At 44.0% G+C, this 15959-nt stretch overlaps 1 protein-coding gene across 4 annotated transcripts; it reads right to left on the bottom strand.

The window, feature by feature from the left end:
• Positions 1–211: 211 nt before the first annotated feature.
• On the bottom strand, positions 212–15473 carry pomt1 (protein-O-mannosyltransferase 1). 4 transcript variants are annotated; one of them, XM_052478552.1, is made up of 20 exons: positions 15324–15473; positions 13136–13287; positions 12672–12778; positions 9858–9908; positions 9596–9742; positions 9358–9466; positions 9098–9157; positions 8808–8901; positions 8540–8695; positions 8244–8374; positions 8020–8115; positions 7821–7913; positions 7586–7682; positions 2145–2237; positions 1931–2051; positions 1581–1678; positions 1371–1484; positions 1086–1212; positions 799–976; positions 212–699 (listed from the first exon to the last, which is right to left on the bottom strand). In XM_052478552.1, exons 1-20 carry the CDS (start codon positions 15402–15404, stop codon positions 525–527), a joined length of 2280 nt encoding a protein of 759 aa, XP_052334512.1. In that variant the 5' UTR covers positions 15405–15473; the 3' UTR covers positions 212–524. The 4 variants fall into 4 exon arrangements, with proteins under 4 accessions (XP_052334512.1, XP_035591324.1, XP_035591326.1 ...); XM_035735431.1 differs by lacking the exon at positions 15324–15473 and adding an exon at positions 13749–13907; XM_035735433.2 differs by lacking the exon at positions 15324–15473 and adding an exon at positions 13749–13902 and having other exon boundaries at positions 13136–13262.
• Positions 15474–15959: the final 486 nt, after the last annotated feature.

The raw sequence follows: 15959 nt of genomic DNA, 5'->3' as shown, positions 1-15959 counted from the left end.
GGCTATACATTTACAGTAAAACGCTGTACATAAAATCTGACCTTAAAACTATTGTCTGCTGTCCAGCGTGCTGAGCTACGGACATAATCCCGGGCTAATTCTTTACAATGAATGCAACGTTGTGGTTTATTCATTTTTTAAAATTTCAATTGTTATGCAGCCTTAAATTCCACAGAGAAATTGTTTAAAAAAAAGTGGTTCATCACAGTGACATTTTTGGGTAAACGTTCCCTTTTGATCTGTAAATGACACTGAAAAATACATGTAAACATTTCATGGTTTTCACATTGACCGGAGCTGTAGCGAGAGATTTTAAATAGGTCCCTCAAAGATTTAAACCGTTTCTGGACCCAAAGTTCTCTGATCCCATGTAGATGCACTCACTAATAAAATTAAAGTAATGCACTCTACAAAACATGTTTTTAATAAGGCCTTCCTTTGGAACGGTTCCCTTAGGCGCTACCTGCCCTGTGCAAATATACGGCTTCGCCTCTCCCCAGTCAGCGGGGGTGTACGGTTAAGACTTAACGTCTGCGAAACAAGATGTCCCAACTGTCCCTCCAGCGCAACGAAGCCAGCTGCTCAGCGCTCAGTTCTGGCTGACCATAGGTGAGAGGACTGAAGGTCCGAAAGGACAGATATACTGAGGACAACCCCGCCAATACGACTCCATGAAGAGCACGTCGGAGAGAAGTACACCTAGAGAGGAGGAGAATGGAACGATTATGACCGGTCATGAGAAAGGCAACCGCGTGACCTGATTCAATCCACAACCCGAGACGAGTCATTGGTGCCCACCTCAACATGTGTGTGTGCAGGTGCTCCAAAACCACAGGGATCAGCAGGATCTGGAAGGTGAGAGCTGGCAGGTAGTGATACAGGAACAGCGTCTTCTCCATCATGAAGAAGGGCAGGTAGTTGACGGCCCAGCCACCAGCACACACTACTCCTGCCTGAAGCAGCTGGCACCAGGTGGCTGGACAACAAAAGTCAAACATTACATGACTGCTTTTCTCCATGCCACTTTGCAACGTGTCAACATCATGTCAGCGTTTACATATCGTATGTCCGAAAGGAGAGTGTACCTTCTGGAATGTCTTCAATTTTCCGCCGCCTCCTTAATAGGTACGATAAGAAAAGAAGGACGTACACCGCAAGGGCGAGGTTTGCCAGGGTCCAAGTGACAAAGTTCCCAATCAGGTGGATCTGGGCCTGAAACAGAGGGTCAAGGCTCATCAAGCTAACACGTGGTTGCGCCATTCCATTTCAATGCATTAATACGCACAACTGTTCAAATCTTGGCTGGATTTTGCAATATAAAACACAGCACACTTGAGTGAATGACTGACAAAAGGTTGAAGCAAACCTACATTGCTTGCAGGGTGGAGCCAGTACGCAATGTTGGTATTCATCGTGATCCATTCTAGAGGTGAAGAGCTGTACTTGTGTTCAGAATCCTCATGCTTCACCGTCAGCATCTTCCACTGTCAGACCAACACAAAAGGAGAGAACGTGAAGTCCACCAATGAAACAGACTAAAAAGGAATCACGTGCTCATAGATATGCCATCCTATTCTTACCTGTAGCTCCAGGAATTTTGCAATGAAGGTGAGGTTGCGGTTGATGTCAATGTGTGTGGGGGAGTGTAGCTCCAGCTCTCTCTCCCTCTGCTCCAGACCTAAAAAAATAAATAAAAGGCATTCTCTCATCATAACACCCATAACACAGTAACAATTACAAAGTGTAGCGATTCGGTTAAGAAGCCTGATGAATGACTTGAATAAATGTGTTATGAAGGTTGTAATGCATGACACAGCAACACTCAAAATATGTTATGACTGGTTTCATAAAGGTTTTATGAATGCCTCATGTATAGCTCCTGTAAGTAAAGTGTTACTGAACGTAGATGTTGAGTGTTAGGAAAGCTTACTTCTGCCGTAGCGGTGCTCCTCTACATTCCACACACCGCTGGGCTGGTAGCCCTTGTAGATCTTATCCCCCACCACTTCCAGCTGCCTGTAGCCCCACTCTGGAAGGGAGGAACCGCTCAGCTGCACGTCAACAACATCAGAAAGAGGATGTTAAAACAGATAAAACAGTAAAGACAAACAGTTTGAGAAATCCCCCGGGCTCCCTGAGCGTACCTTGAGCACAGCAGAGGTGTTGATGTGAATCAAACGTACTTCAGAGAGAATAGTCTTCCAGACATCTTGTTCCGCCTCCCTGTTCGCAATGTCCTACAGAACAGAGTTAAGAACAATGTCAGTATATACTGTATATGTACACTCAGTGGCCAATTTATCTAGTAATAGTAGTAATCCTGTTTCAGCATGACAATGCCCCTGTGTACAAAGCAAGGTTCGTACAGAACTGGCTTGTCGAGATCATTGTGGAACTTAACTGGCCTGCACTGAGCCCTGACCTCAACCCCATCGAACACCTTTGGGATGAATTGGCATGCTGACTGCGAGCCAGGCCTAATCGCACGACCTCACGTATGCTCGTGACGGAATGGAAGCAACTCCCTGCAGTAATGTTCCAACATCTAGTGGAATGCCTTCCAAAAATAGTGAAGGCTGTTATAGCAGCAAAGTGGCACCAACTCCATATTAATGCCCATGATTTTGGAATGAATGATGTTCGACGAGCAGGTGTTCACATACTTTTGCTCATGTAGTGAATATACATATACAGTTGAAGTCGGAAGTTTACATACACCTTAGCTAAATACATTTACTCAGTTTAACAATTCCTGACATTTAATCCTAGTAAAAAAATCCCTGTATTAGGTCAGTTAAGAGCACCACTTTATTTGAAGAATGTGAAATGTCAGAATAATAGTAGTTGAGAGAATTGTTTATTTCAGCTTTTACTTTCATCACATTCCCAGTGAGTTAGAAGTTTACATACACTCAACAAGTAGTTGGTAGCATTGCCTTTAAATTGTTTAACTTGGGTCAAACGTTTTGGGTAGCCTTCCACAAGTTTCCCACAATAAGTTGGGTGAATTTTGGCCCATCCCTCCTGACAGAGCTGGTGTAACTGAGTCAGGTTTGTCAGCATCCTTGCTCACACTTTTTCAGTTCTGTCCACAACATTTCTATGGGATTGAGGTCAGGGATTTGTGATGGCCACTCCAATACCTTGACTTTGTTGTCCTTCAGCCATTTTGCCACAACTTTGGAAGTATGCTTTGGGTCATTACCCATTTGCGACCAAGCATTAACTTCCTGACTGATGTCTTGAGATGTTGCTTCATTATAGCCACATCATTTTCCATCCTCATGATGCCATCTATTTTATGAAGTGCACATGATGAAACTGGCGCTCATGAGAACTGCCACAGGAAGAGGATAAGTTCATTAGAGCTACCAGCCTCAGAAATTGCAGCACGTAACAGACGCATCTCAACATCAACTGTTCAGAGGAGACTGCCAATAAGAAGAAACTTGCATGGGCCAAGAAACACGAGCAATGGACATTAGACCAGTGAAAATCTGTCCTTTGGTCTGATAAGTCCAAATTTGAGATTTTTGGTTCCAATCGCCGTGTCTTTGTGAGACGCAGAGTAAGTGAACAGATGACTTCGGCACGTGTGGTTCCCACTGTGATGCATGGTGGTGGTGTGATGGTGCTTTGCTGATGACACTGTCGGTGATTTATTTAGAATTCAAAGCACACTTAACCAGAATGGCTACCACAGCATTCTGAAGCGATACACCATCCCATCTGGTTAGTGCTTAGTGGGACTATCATTTGTTTTTCAACAGGACAATGAACCCACATATCTCCAGGCTGTGTAAGGGCTATTTGATCAAGAAGGAGAGTAATGGAGTGCCGCATCAGATGACCTGGCCTCCACAATCACCCGACTGCAATCCAATTATAGTAAGTATAGCTGAGAGTTTTCAGCTATACTATTCGTGGCTGTTTATTTACCACCACAGATAGATGCTGGCACTAAGACAGCACTCGGTCAGCTGTATAAGGAAATAAGCAAACAGGAAACCACTCATCCAGAGGCGGAGCTCCTAGTGGCCGGAGACTTTAATGTAGGGAAACTTAAATCAGTTCTACCAAATTTCCATCAACATGTTAAATGTGCAACCAGAGGGGAAAAAAAAAAAAAATTCTAGATCACCTGTACTCCACACACAGAGACGTGTACAAAGCTCTCCCTCGCCCTCCATTTGGTAAATCCGACCACAACTCTATCCTCCCGATACCTGCTTACAAGCCAAAATGACAGCAGGAAGCACCAGTGACTCCGTCTATAAAAGTGTTCAGATGAAGCAGATGCTAAACTACAGGACTGTTTTGCTATCACAGACTGGAACATGTTCCTGGATTCTTCCGATGGCATTGAGGAGTAGACCACAGTCACTGGCTTTATCAATAAGTACGCCGAGGACATTATCCCCACAGTGATTGTGCGTACATACCCCAACCAGAAGCCATGGATAACAGGCAACATTCGCACTGAGCTAAAAGGGTAGAGCTGCCGCTTTCAAGTTGCGGGACTCTAACCCGGAAGCTTACAAGAAATCCTGCTATGTCCCGTGACGAACCATCAAACAGGCAAAGCATCAATACAGGACTAAGATTGAATCATACTACACCGGCTCCGACGCTCGTCTTATGTGGCAGGGCTTGGAAACTATTACAGACTACAAAGGGAAGCACAGCCACGAGCTGCCCAGTGACATGAGCCTACCAGACTAGCTAAATCACTTCTATGCAAGAAACACTGAGGTATGCATGAGCATCAGCTGTTCCAGACGACTATGCGAACACGTTCTCCGTAGCCGACGTGAGTAAGACCTTTAAACAGTTCAACATACACAAGGCTGCGGGGCCAGACAGATTACCAGAATGTGTGCTCCGGGCATGTGCTGACCAACTGGCAGGTGTCTTCACCGACATTTAACAGACCACCATAGTCCCTGTGCCCAAGAACACAAAGGCAACCTGCCTAAATGACTACAGACCCGTAGCACTCAAGTCCATAGGCATGAAGTGCTTTGAAAGGCTGGTAACGGCTCACATCAACACCATTATCCCAGAAACCCTAGACCCACTTCAATTTGCATACTGGACAAAAGGAACACTTATGTGAGAATGCTATTCATTGACAACAGCTCAGCAGTCAACACCACAGTACCCTCAGAGCTCATCACTAAGCTAAGGATCCTGGGACTAAACACCTCCCTCTGTAACTGGATCCTGGACTACCTGTTAGGCCGCCCCCAGGTGGTGAGGGTAGGTAGCAACACATTTGCCACGCTGATCCTCAACACTGGAGCTCCCCAGGGGTGGGTGATCAGTCGCCTCCTGTACTGCCTGTTCACCCACGACTGCATGGCCAGGCACGACTCCAACACCATCATTAAGTTTGCAGACGACACAACAGTGGTAGGCCTGATCACCGACAACGACGAGACAGCATATAGGGAGAAGGTCAGAGACCTGGCCGTATGGTGCCAGAATAACAACCTATCCCTCAATGTAGCCAAGACTAAGGAGAGGATTGTGGACTACAGGAAAAGGAGGACCGATCACGCCCCTATTCTCATTGACGGGGATTTAGTGGAGCAGGTTGAGTGCTTCAAGTTCCTTGGTGTCCACATAAAAAACGAACTAGAATGATCCAAACACACCAAGACAGTTGTGAAGAGGGCACAACAAAGTTTATTCCCCCTCAGGAAACTAAAACGATTTGGCATGGGTCCTAAGATCCTCAAAAGATTCTACAGCTGCAACAGAGAGCATCCTGACTGGTTGCATCACTGCCTGGTACGGCAATTGCTCAGCCTCCGACCGCAAGGCACTACAGAGGGTAGTGCTTACGGCCCAGTATATCACTGGGGCTAAGCTGCCTGCCATCCAGGACCTCTACACCAGGCGGTTTCAGAGGAACCGCATGGCAAGCGGCACCGGAGTGCCAAGTCTAGGACAAAAAGGCTTCAACAGTTTTTACCACAAAGCCATAAGACTCCTGAACAGGTAACCAAATGGTTACCTGGACTATTTGCATTGTGTGCCTCCCCCAACCCCTCTTTTACACTGCTGCTACTCTCTGTTTAGCTTATATGCATAGTCACTTTAACTATACATTCATGTACATACTACCTCAATTGGGCCGACCAACCAGTGCTCCCGCACATTGGCTAAACGGGCCATCTGCATTGTGTTCCGCCAACCCCTTTTATGCTACTGCTACTCTGTTCATCATAAAAGCATAGTCACTTTAACCATATCCACATACTACCTCAATCAGCCTGACTACTGTTGTTTTATTTCTTTACTTACCTATTGTTCACCTAATACCCTTTTTGCACTATTGGTTAGAGCCTTTAAGTAAGCATTTCACTGTAGGGTGAATACACCTGTTGTATTCGGCAAACGTGAAAAATAAACCTTGATTTGAATTGAGATGGTTTGGGATGAGTTGGACCGCAGAGTGAAGGAAAAACAGCCAACAAGTACTCAGCATGTGGGAACTCCTTCAAGACGGTTGGGAAAGCATTCCAGGTGAAGCTGGTTGAGAGAATGCCAAGAGTGTGCAAAGCTGTCAAAGCAAATGGTGGCTACTTTGGACAATCTAAAATATATATTTTGATTTGTTTAACACTTCTTTGGTTACTAAATGATTTCATGTGCTATTTCATAGTTGTCATGTCTTATTATTCTACAATGTAGAAAACAGTAAAAAATAAAAACCCTTGTATATAACTAGGCAAGTCAGTTAAAGAACAAATTCTTATTTTCAATGTAGGCCTAGGAACAGTGAGTTAACTGCCTTGTTCAGGGGCAGAACGACAGATTTTCACCTTGTCAGCTCAGGGATTCAATCTTGTAGTCCAACGCTCTAACTACTAGGCTACCTACCACCCCAGAGGTGTCCATGAGTAGATGTGTCCAAACTTGACACACACACGCACATTGGTTCAAGTATCTCAGAAACGGGTGGCTTCCTGGGCTTTTCACGCACAATAGTGTCTAGGGTTTATCGAGAATGTCAGCGGCAGTCCTGTGGGTGAAAACAACGACTTCTCATCAGCAAGATGGAGAATGGCAGACAAGCAAATAACTGCGCAGTTCAACAGTGGTGTGCAGAACAGCACCTCAGAACGCATAACTCGGCGTTCCTGGTTACGGAAGGGCGGCTCCAGTGGGCACGCAATCACCAACACTGGACAATTGAGGAGTGGAAAAACGTTGCCTGGTCCGACGAATCCCGGTTCCTGTTGCATCATTCTGATGGCAGTCAGGATTTGGCATAAGCAGCACAAGTCCACAGCCCCATCCTGTCTGGTGTCGGTGGTGTAATGTTTTTCGAACACATTAGGTCCCTTGATACCAATTGAGCAACATTTCCATGCCCTGAAGAATTCAGGCTGTTCTGGAGGTAAAGAAATGGTCCAACCCGGTACTAGATATGTGTACCTCTTTTGTGGACATTGGAAAGAATCACAAAACAAAGACCATAAAATGAGTGTATAAGTCATTGTGATTAAATGCATGCAAAACAAAAAAGGTGCAGTATGAGGTGGTGGGAGGGTGTGTGTGTGCACGTATGTCTCACCACTTTCCAGAGATTCTGGGCTGGCATTGACACATTGAAGTCAATGTAGCCAGACACCTCCTGTGCGTGAGGACTCATGGGAGCTGCAACGTCGTGCCTGAGAGACCATAAATAATACTAATGATGAGGTTAGGCAGTAGCTAAGCACAGTAACATGACTAATATATTGGTTACAGATAAATTGACTGGGGCGCAGACGGAAAAGGCGGTGTGCAGAACCGTATCTATACAGTACGTGTTGAGGAGGCGGGAGGTCATGCCGTGAAGAAGCTGGACAACATCACCATGGCGAACAGGGCGGGGAGGGCTGCTCACAACAAGGTCTTGTCTGGAAGAGAATCAGATAAACAACATGGCAACCGTTTAGTGGATAAACACTGCATCACAATGTGGGGGTGTTCTAGGCATCCAAATTAAAGCTGGCCTGCACAAACCTGCCTGGATCTTTGATTATCCACCAATTGTTGACATCTTTGAATGGATAACAGGTCACTTGCTGCTGGTGAGAGCTACCACGCCCATTTTCATACCTTCAGAGCACCAAAAAAATAAGAAACTGGTCATGCTGCAAGAACACAAATGCACTACATACTAGTGTTGTGTCACGTGCATGGTCCAGATCTGATAAAATAATGGAGGACCAGAAACACCCCCTCACCTGATGGGATAGTTTGCCTTATGGGAGTGTAGCCAGCAGGGTATGGGTTTACTGGAGACACTGCGGAGGGTCACCTGAGAGCCATAAGCCACCTCTAGAGGCTGACCTTGAGTGATCCTGGCCAATCCTCCCTGAATACAACCAAACACACTAGATATAACCCCAAATGACATGCAGCAGAGCAGCGCCACTACCCAATGTCAAGTCTTTTAAAAACACTTCATAAATCCAATAGATAATTCTGGTTGGTTGCTTGCCATCTCAACTGGGTCTCAGAGAGAGAGAGGGATGCTGACCTCTAGGCTGGCCTGGAAGGCACTGCTCATCATCTGGTCGTGTGGGCCACTGCGGTAGAGCAGATTCAAATGCACATAGAAGAAGCCCAGGTAGAGCAGTAGGGGTAGGACCACGAGGGCCAGGAAGCGGGTCACTACCTGCATCAGCACCACACCCTGCACGGTTGGGAGACACTTCAAACTTTAGCAGTATGCTACTGGGAAGTTGAGTTGTCCATTTGAATTAATGGATATATTCATAAACAAAAAACAAATCTAATGAACTCACATTGCTCAGTGCTCTGTCCCCAATAAGCTGCCACGTGTGCACAGCCGCCAAGCCCAGCAGCAGAAAGTAGGTGAACAGGCCCATGTACTTTACTCTGATGAATGGGAGAAGCAGACCGTTTAGACATGCATGCAAACAAACCCAAACCTTTATGAGTTAGACCTAAAGAGGTAAAACACCCACAATCACAAACATGACCATGGGATGATTGTGAAAAACTGTTTAAACTTCAGTTTTCAATACATTCATTTCCATCCAATTAGTTTTAAAATGTGGCTGATTGAACTAACCCCACAGCACAGGCACACGTGACTCCAGTCAGCACCAGCCACACCAATCTGACTGGTGAGCTAAAAAGGACGAAGAGAAACATCAGCTGGCACGGACACAGGCTGAGAGCATGCCGAGCGGACACTACACATCAACCAAAATCAAGGAGTGGGGTACATTTCTGCTATGTACCCCACTTGTACTGTGTGTGTTAAGATGTGTTGGTGATCATGGAATGACAATCCCTTCCTAGTAGGTACAGAGGAATTGCAACACTCACCCGCTTTGTGCATTGTGAAATCTGAGGTAGGATACGACAGCGAGCAGAAGGAAGAAGATAAGCACAGATTCCAGCAGCATGAAGCGGGACTGAACAATCAAGGAATTCTCTGTTTCACAAAAACAGAAAACACATAGTTCATCTTACTACACTCAATGGAGATGGCAACAATGGAGTCAAAAATCTAATATACAAATCCAACTTTGACTGTATAGGAGGAAGTACAGGACAACATTACCCATGAGGAAGAGCAATGCAGCCCCCAGTGCTGTGAGGTGCGAGTACCCGAGTTCCACAACCAGAAGGTAACACAGGGGTACACACAGTGACCCGGCCAGGGCCGGTATCAGTCTTAAACTCCATACAGGCACATTACTGGAGTACTCTGCAATGAATCGTAAGAAACAACTTGATTAAACAACTTAAGAAAAGCACATACATTCAGATGTTGGGAATTAGATCTAAAGATGCATTGGCAATGTAGTAATTAGATTCCCTACCTGCTCCAATCCTGTTCCAGATAAAGTTACCATCAAATCCACCAAGATAAGCTGTATAAATGAGAGAAACAACAATGAGCATTACTCTAAGTCTGTTATTCCCAAACTGGGTTAAGCAACAAAAAAAAAAGTGATTCACATTTTCAAACAGCCCATTTAGATTTTCCAAGAGGGCTACACATTTGGATGATGTTTTTCTCTCTCGCCTGAGTAGCCTTGTTTCACTGCCAAAAATAAAATTAAACCATCTAGCGGTCATCGAAAAAACAACAATGTCAAATACAGGTAAGCCTAGTCAAATAATTAACATCCAGTCACATTAACAGTCCGTATGTAACTGCTGCTCATTCCGTTTGTTCAAAAATTGATAAATGGTAAAAAAAAAAAAGTAAGGCCCATGTCCATAGACATGTATAAAACAACATACCATTAATAAGAAGGGGCTAGAAGCGTCTTATATGGTGAGCTACCGAGTGTCTAGGACACATACTATTGTAGAGGTCTTAATATTCTTTCTGCTGCCGCGGATATGGCTGGGACAATGCTGGGGGAAAAGGGCCAGAAAAACTACAGACAATGCCTTAATCAAACAACACTGTTTTACAACACACCAGTGACATGGCAAGAGAGGTTCTGAAATGTTTACTGCTTTGCATACAAGCCAGTGAATTCTATAAGTTACAGCTGGAGGAGTCAACAATTGTGGCGGGCCTGGCACAGCTCCCGGTGTATGTCCGTTACTTTATGGAATGTCAATTAAGGAAGACATCCTTTTCTGTAAACCACTGGAAAACAGGACAGGATATTTTTAAAGTACTGGACAGCTTTGTGCCATTAAATGGACTTTGGTGGTCAAGATGTGTTGGTATCTGTACTGATGGCGCAAAAGCCATGGCAGAGAGACATAGTGGAGTGGTAATGTACGTGCAAGCAGTTGCTCCCGACGCCACTTGGGTACACTGCACGGACGACATAAACAACTGGATTCGTTATCCCTTTCATACCCTGCAACAAGCGGTTCTGTGAAAATTAAATTTAAATCAGATGCCACTGCCAGATTTCTTGATAGGACTGTACTCACGAGTACCCTGCCTTGGCAAATTGCACTGTTAAGACACTGATGACCTTTGCAACCACGTACTTATGTGAGAGTGTATTCTCGGCCCTCACTAGCATGACAACTATACACAGGCACAGGCTGTGTGTGGAAAATGATTTAAGACTGAGAACCTTTAAAGCACACCTTTCTAATTAACCTGTGGTGAGTTATTCACAATTTGAACAAATAAGGTTTTATACATAAAATAAGGTTTTATATATATTATTATTATTATTATTGTGTCCTGGTCCTATAAGAGATCTTTGCCACTTCCCACATGCCGGGTTGTGACAAAAACTCACTGTGTGAGTGGCAGGCTTACCATGATGGCAAAAAACAACATTTAAGAGTGCGCTGACCCTGGTGCTAGAGGGGATACCCAGATGGAGGTTGAATGTTTGAATGGGTACAGGACTAAACCATTTTTGGGAACCACTGTTTTAAGTGAAGGGATTAAAGGTTAATCACAAACTTAATTTCCATGTAAATGCTAAATAGAATACACTATATATAAAAAAGTATGTGGACCTTCAGATTAGTGGATTTGTCTTTTTCAGCCACATCCATTGTTGACAGGTGTATAAAATTGAGCACACAGCCATGCAACCTCCATAGACAAGCATCGGTTGTAGAATTGCCTTACTGAAGAGCTCAGTGACTTTCAATGTGGTACCGTCTTCGATGCCACCTTTCCAACAAGTCAGTTGTTCAAATTTCTGCCCTGCTACAGCTGCCCCGGTCAACCGTAAGTACTGTTATTGTGAAGTGGAAACACCTAGGAGCAACAACGGCTCAGCCACAAAGTGGTAGGCCACACAACTCACAGAACGGGACTGCCGAGTGCTGAAGCACGTAGCGTGTAAAAACCGTCTGTCCTCGTTTGTAACACTCACTACAGAGTTCCAAACTGCCTCTGGAAGCAACATCAGCACATGAACTGTTCGTCGGGAGCTTTATGAAATGGGTTTCCATGGCCGAGCAATCACACACAAGCCTAAGATCACCATGCGCAATGCCAAGCGTCCGCTGGAGTGGTGTAAAACTCACCACCATTGGACTCTGGAGCAGTGGAAACGTGTTCTCTGGAGCGATGAATCACGATTCACCATTTGGCAGTCCGACGGAAAAATCTGGGTTTGGTGGATGCCAGGAGAACGTTACCTGCCCCAATGCATAGTGCCAGCAGTAAAGTTCGGTGGAGGATGAATAATGGTCTGGGCTGTTTTTCATGGTTCAGGCTAAGCCCCTTAGTTTCAGTGAAGGGAAATCTTAACGCTACAGCAAATAATGACATTCTAGACAATTCTGTGCTTCCAACTTTGTGGCAACAGTTTGGGGAAGGCCCTTTCCTGTTTCAGCATGACAATGACCCCGTGCACAAAGCAAGGTCCATACAGAAATGGTTTGTCAAGATTGGTGTGGAAGAACAGAGCCATGACCTCAATCTTTGGGATGAATTGTAACGCCGACTGAGAGCAAGGCCTAATCGCACAACATCAGTGCCTGACCTCACGAATGCTCTTGTACCTGAATGGAAGCAAGTGCCCACAGCAATGTTCAAACTAGATGTGGAAAGCCTTCTCAGAAGATTGGAGCCTGTTATAGCAGGGGGGGTCCCATGCCCATGATTTTGAAATAAGATGTTCCACGAGCAGGTGTCCATACAAAACTTTTGGCCATGTAGTTAGTGTATGTTGTAAGGGTTCAGTACTTACCTCCAAATGCTAGAATCATGTGACCAAGAGGTGGACCACTCTCATCAATAAAGAAGACCTGCTTTGTGTAGAGAGATACAAATTGTCCATAGTACACCTCATCAAACCTGCAAAACATCAAAGGGGGTGTCAGGGTAAACTACTATCTTGCTAAATATTTAAATAAACAATATCTTATTAAAATAAACTATATTGGCCTTATCTACCAAGGGCAGTCCAGTAGCTGTGACAGTTAGGGGACAGTGTAGTATGGGCTACTGTTGTTTAATGTGGGCCCTTCAACGCCAGGATTTGTAGACTTTTGTTCCAGTACAGTTCTAGACACACAGATAGAGCCACTGAATAGTTGAATCAATCAGGTTTGTTCCGTGTTTCACACTGGGTTGGAACAAAAGCCTGCACACCCTATTGGATCCGGACCAGGAGTGAATTACATAGAGGTTGGATATACAGTAGCTACTTACACTACAGCTTTAGGGAAGTTAATTCCATACAGTCTGGACAAAAGTCCAAGGGCTGTCACCACCACCAAAACCAAATTGATTTCGGCTCTGATCACAATAGGCAACTTGATAGACGTCAGCATGGCTCCTGTGTGCCCAGTTGTCAGCATTAACTACAAGGATTAAATCATAACCAATGACAAAAATCAGACAATTGTTCCCACATTACAATCTACTTCGCTAGTTAACAATCGAATAAAAGATGAGACGAGAGACTGAGTAGATCCATGATGCTTGCATGGCCAAGTGTCTGTACAAAATGTAGCCAGCTACTGCTTGCTAACATATGGAGCAAAGAACATCACCTATAGGCAAATAGGCTACTCATTGAATTACATACCGAACCATTTAGGATATCTTGGCTACCTCTGTTTTAAACACATAATTCAGACTGATTCCATGTGTTTTCCCCTAACTAGCTAACTAATTATAGCTAGCTAACCGACTGGCTAACCTTTACGCACCTCATTCCACCCACTCTTAGCAAGCAAACCTTAGCCTTTAATCTTCTAGCAAAATTTGAGGTCGCGAATGTATATTATTAACTAGCTAGGTACAATGGCCATACAACTACCTTTAATTTGGCACTGTTTCGCAATGTCTCAACATTTCGATGCCAGCACCGCTTTCCATCAGTGAGACCATAAATCGGTAATCGACTTGAGGGCCTGCTGCAGTGGAGACGATGGCCGCGTTCAGACGTTGCATGCATCAACCAATGCTTGCGTGTTACCTCATTGTCTGTGTCTATAATTAATACCGCGTTCAAACAGTGTTACATCTTTTTTGGCAACGTATTCAATAAGGAATCTGTGGCAAGATATCAGTTGGTTTATAATTGAACACATTTCTGACGAGTTTACACTATTGTGGAGAGATATACTGCTTGAAATCTTTACTTACGATATAAATAAGTTGAAACAATTTTATGGAATTCATTAAATTATTATTTTGGCCAAATGTCATATTCACAAATGTAAATTTACAAACAAAACACCACATTTTATTACCTTACAAAAATACATGTAACTATATTTTAAGACAATTAAATACTCTGCGAATTTTTTAAAATAAAAAATAAATAAAATAATAATAATAATAATAATAATAATAATGCCGCGTTCAAAACAACTGGGAACACCTCCATAGTCTCATTACACTCCAGTTTGGAATTCCCAGATGGATGACCGTTCAAAACGATTTTCCCAGTCTGAGCTGGTTTTTTTTGTCAGAGTTCCCAGTTGTAATGAACTCGGTAATAGGGGAACCGCATGTATATTTTATTTAAATTTAACATGTCCCAGATTGTGCGGGGTAGTTACATATGTTGGTCCTTTGTCCCGCAACCAAACACTCAAGACGCTTTCAGTCAGACTTCATATTGATGAGAATTTACATTCCAACCTATTTATTTTGCAATCACGTTGCTCTTATGACAGCTATGCAACTCAGTGGCCAGTAGTGATGGGTCGTTCGCGAAAGAGTTGGCTCTAAGTTGAACGCTGGGAGCCGGCTCGCATATCAGAAGAGCCTAATCTATTTATACAAATATTTTAATATATGAATATTCCATTTTTTAAATTAATAGAATTAACTAAATCAACGAACGATAAATAAATAAAATAATATAGATCTAAATGCTCAAATGTACACACATATTCATTCTGACTGTCTGCTCAGACTAACAGCCTCACCTGTTGTTCCTGTCAATCAGACACGTAGTGTCAACCAATGAACCAAAGATGCGTGAGGGAGGGCTGAGCCAACTCCCTCACAGTCACACACTTTGCAGCCGAGGAGAGAGAGGTAGGATAGCCGGGAAAACAACAGCAACGCAGTCTCTCTTCTATGTACCAGTTTATGGCAAAGTCTATGTTCGTAGCAAAACAAGGCCAAATTGATATTGCATTGGCTAAAAGGATTGCCACCAATTTCCAGCCGTGGAGGACAGAGGTTTTAGAAATTATAGCAATAGTCTATATGTATAAAATTTCAAGTAGGAAACCCCTTTTAAAATCTCTTATTCCACAACTGTAGACAGAGCACATAGGCTTAAGTGCGGGAAAGAGTCCAAAAAGCTACTGCAGTTTGCCTTACCACTGACTGCTGGACATCAAGCCCTCAGCCCTCAGCAGTCCAATCCCTGTACCTTTTGCGGAATATCAGTCTGTCCCAGATGTTTTTCCTGGAGAGAAGAGGCTTCTTTGCGGCCCTTCTTGACACCAGGCATCCTCCAAAAGTCTTCGCCTCACTGTGCGTGCAGATGCACTCACACTTGCTGCCATTCCTGAACAAGCGCTGTACTGGTGGTGGCCCGATCCCGCAGCTGAACCCTTCATCACAACAATTGAACCGCTTTCCTTGAAATTCTTTGATGATCCGATAAAGAGTTGATTTAGGTGCAATCTTACTGGCAGCAATATCCTTGCCCGTGAAGCCCTTTTTGTGCAAAGCATTGATGACGGCACATGTTTTCTTGCAGGTAACCATGGCTGACAGAGGAAGAACAATGATTCCAAACACCACCCTCCTATTGAAGCTTTCAGTTTGTTATTCGAACTCAATCAGCATGACAGAGTGATCCCCAGCCTTGTCCTCATCAACACTCACACCTGTGATAACAAGAGAATCACTGACATGATGTCAGCTGGTCCTTTTGTGGCAGGGCTAAAATGCAGTGGATTTTTTGGGGGGGGATTCAGTTAATTTGCATGGCACAGAGGGACTTTGAAATTAAGGTATTGTGTGTAAGTAACAGTGATAACACCAAGTAAAACTTAAATGA

The sequence above is a fragment of the Oncorhynchus keta genome, chromosome 25 (genome assembly GCF_023373465.1).
Source record: "Oncorhynchus keta strain PuntledgeMale-10-30-2019 chromosome 25, Oket_V2, whole genome shotgun sequence".
Lineage (NCBI taxonomy): Eukaryota > Metazoa > Chordata > Actinopteri > Salmoniformes > Salmonidae > Oncorhynchus > Oncorhynchus keta.
Note: the sequence above shows the minus strand (reverse complement) of the source record. Positions and strands in the feature narration are given on the sequence as shown.

Excerpts from the sequence above, each read along its gene's own strand:
- pomt1 (XM_035735431.1), bottom strand. The coding sequence starts at position 13,886 with ATGCATGCAACGTCTGAACGCGGCCATCGTCTCCACTGCAGCAGGCCC. Across the intron at positions 7,914-8,019 it reads ATAATCAAAGATCCAGGCAG|ACAAGACCTTGTTGTGAGCA; the intron begins GTTTGTGCAGGC and ends ATTCTCTTCCAG. Across the intron at positions 1,679-1,930 it reads GGAGCACCGCTACGGCAGAA|GTCTGGAGCAGAGGGAGAGA; the intron begins GTAAGCTTTCCT and ends TTATTTTTTTAG.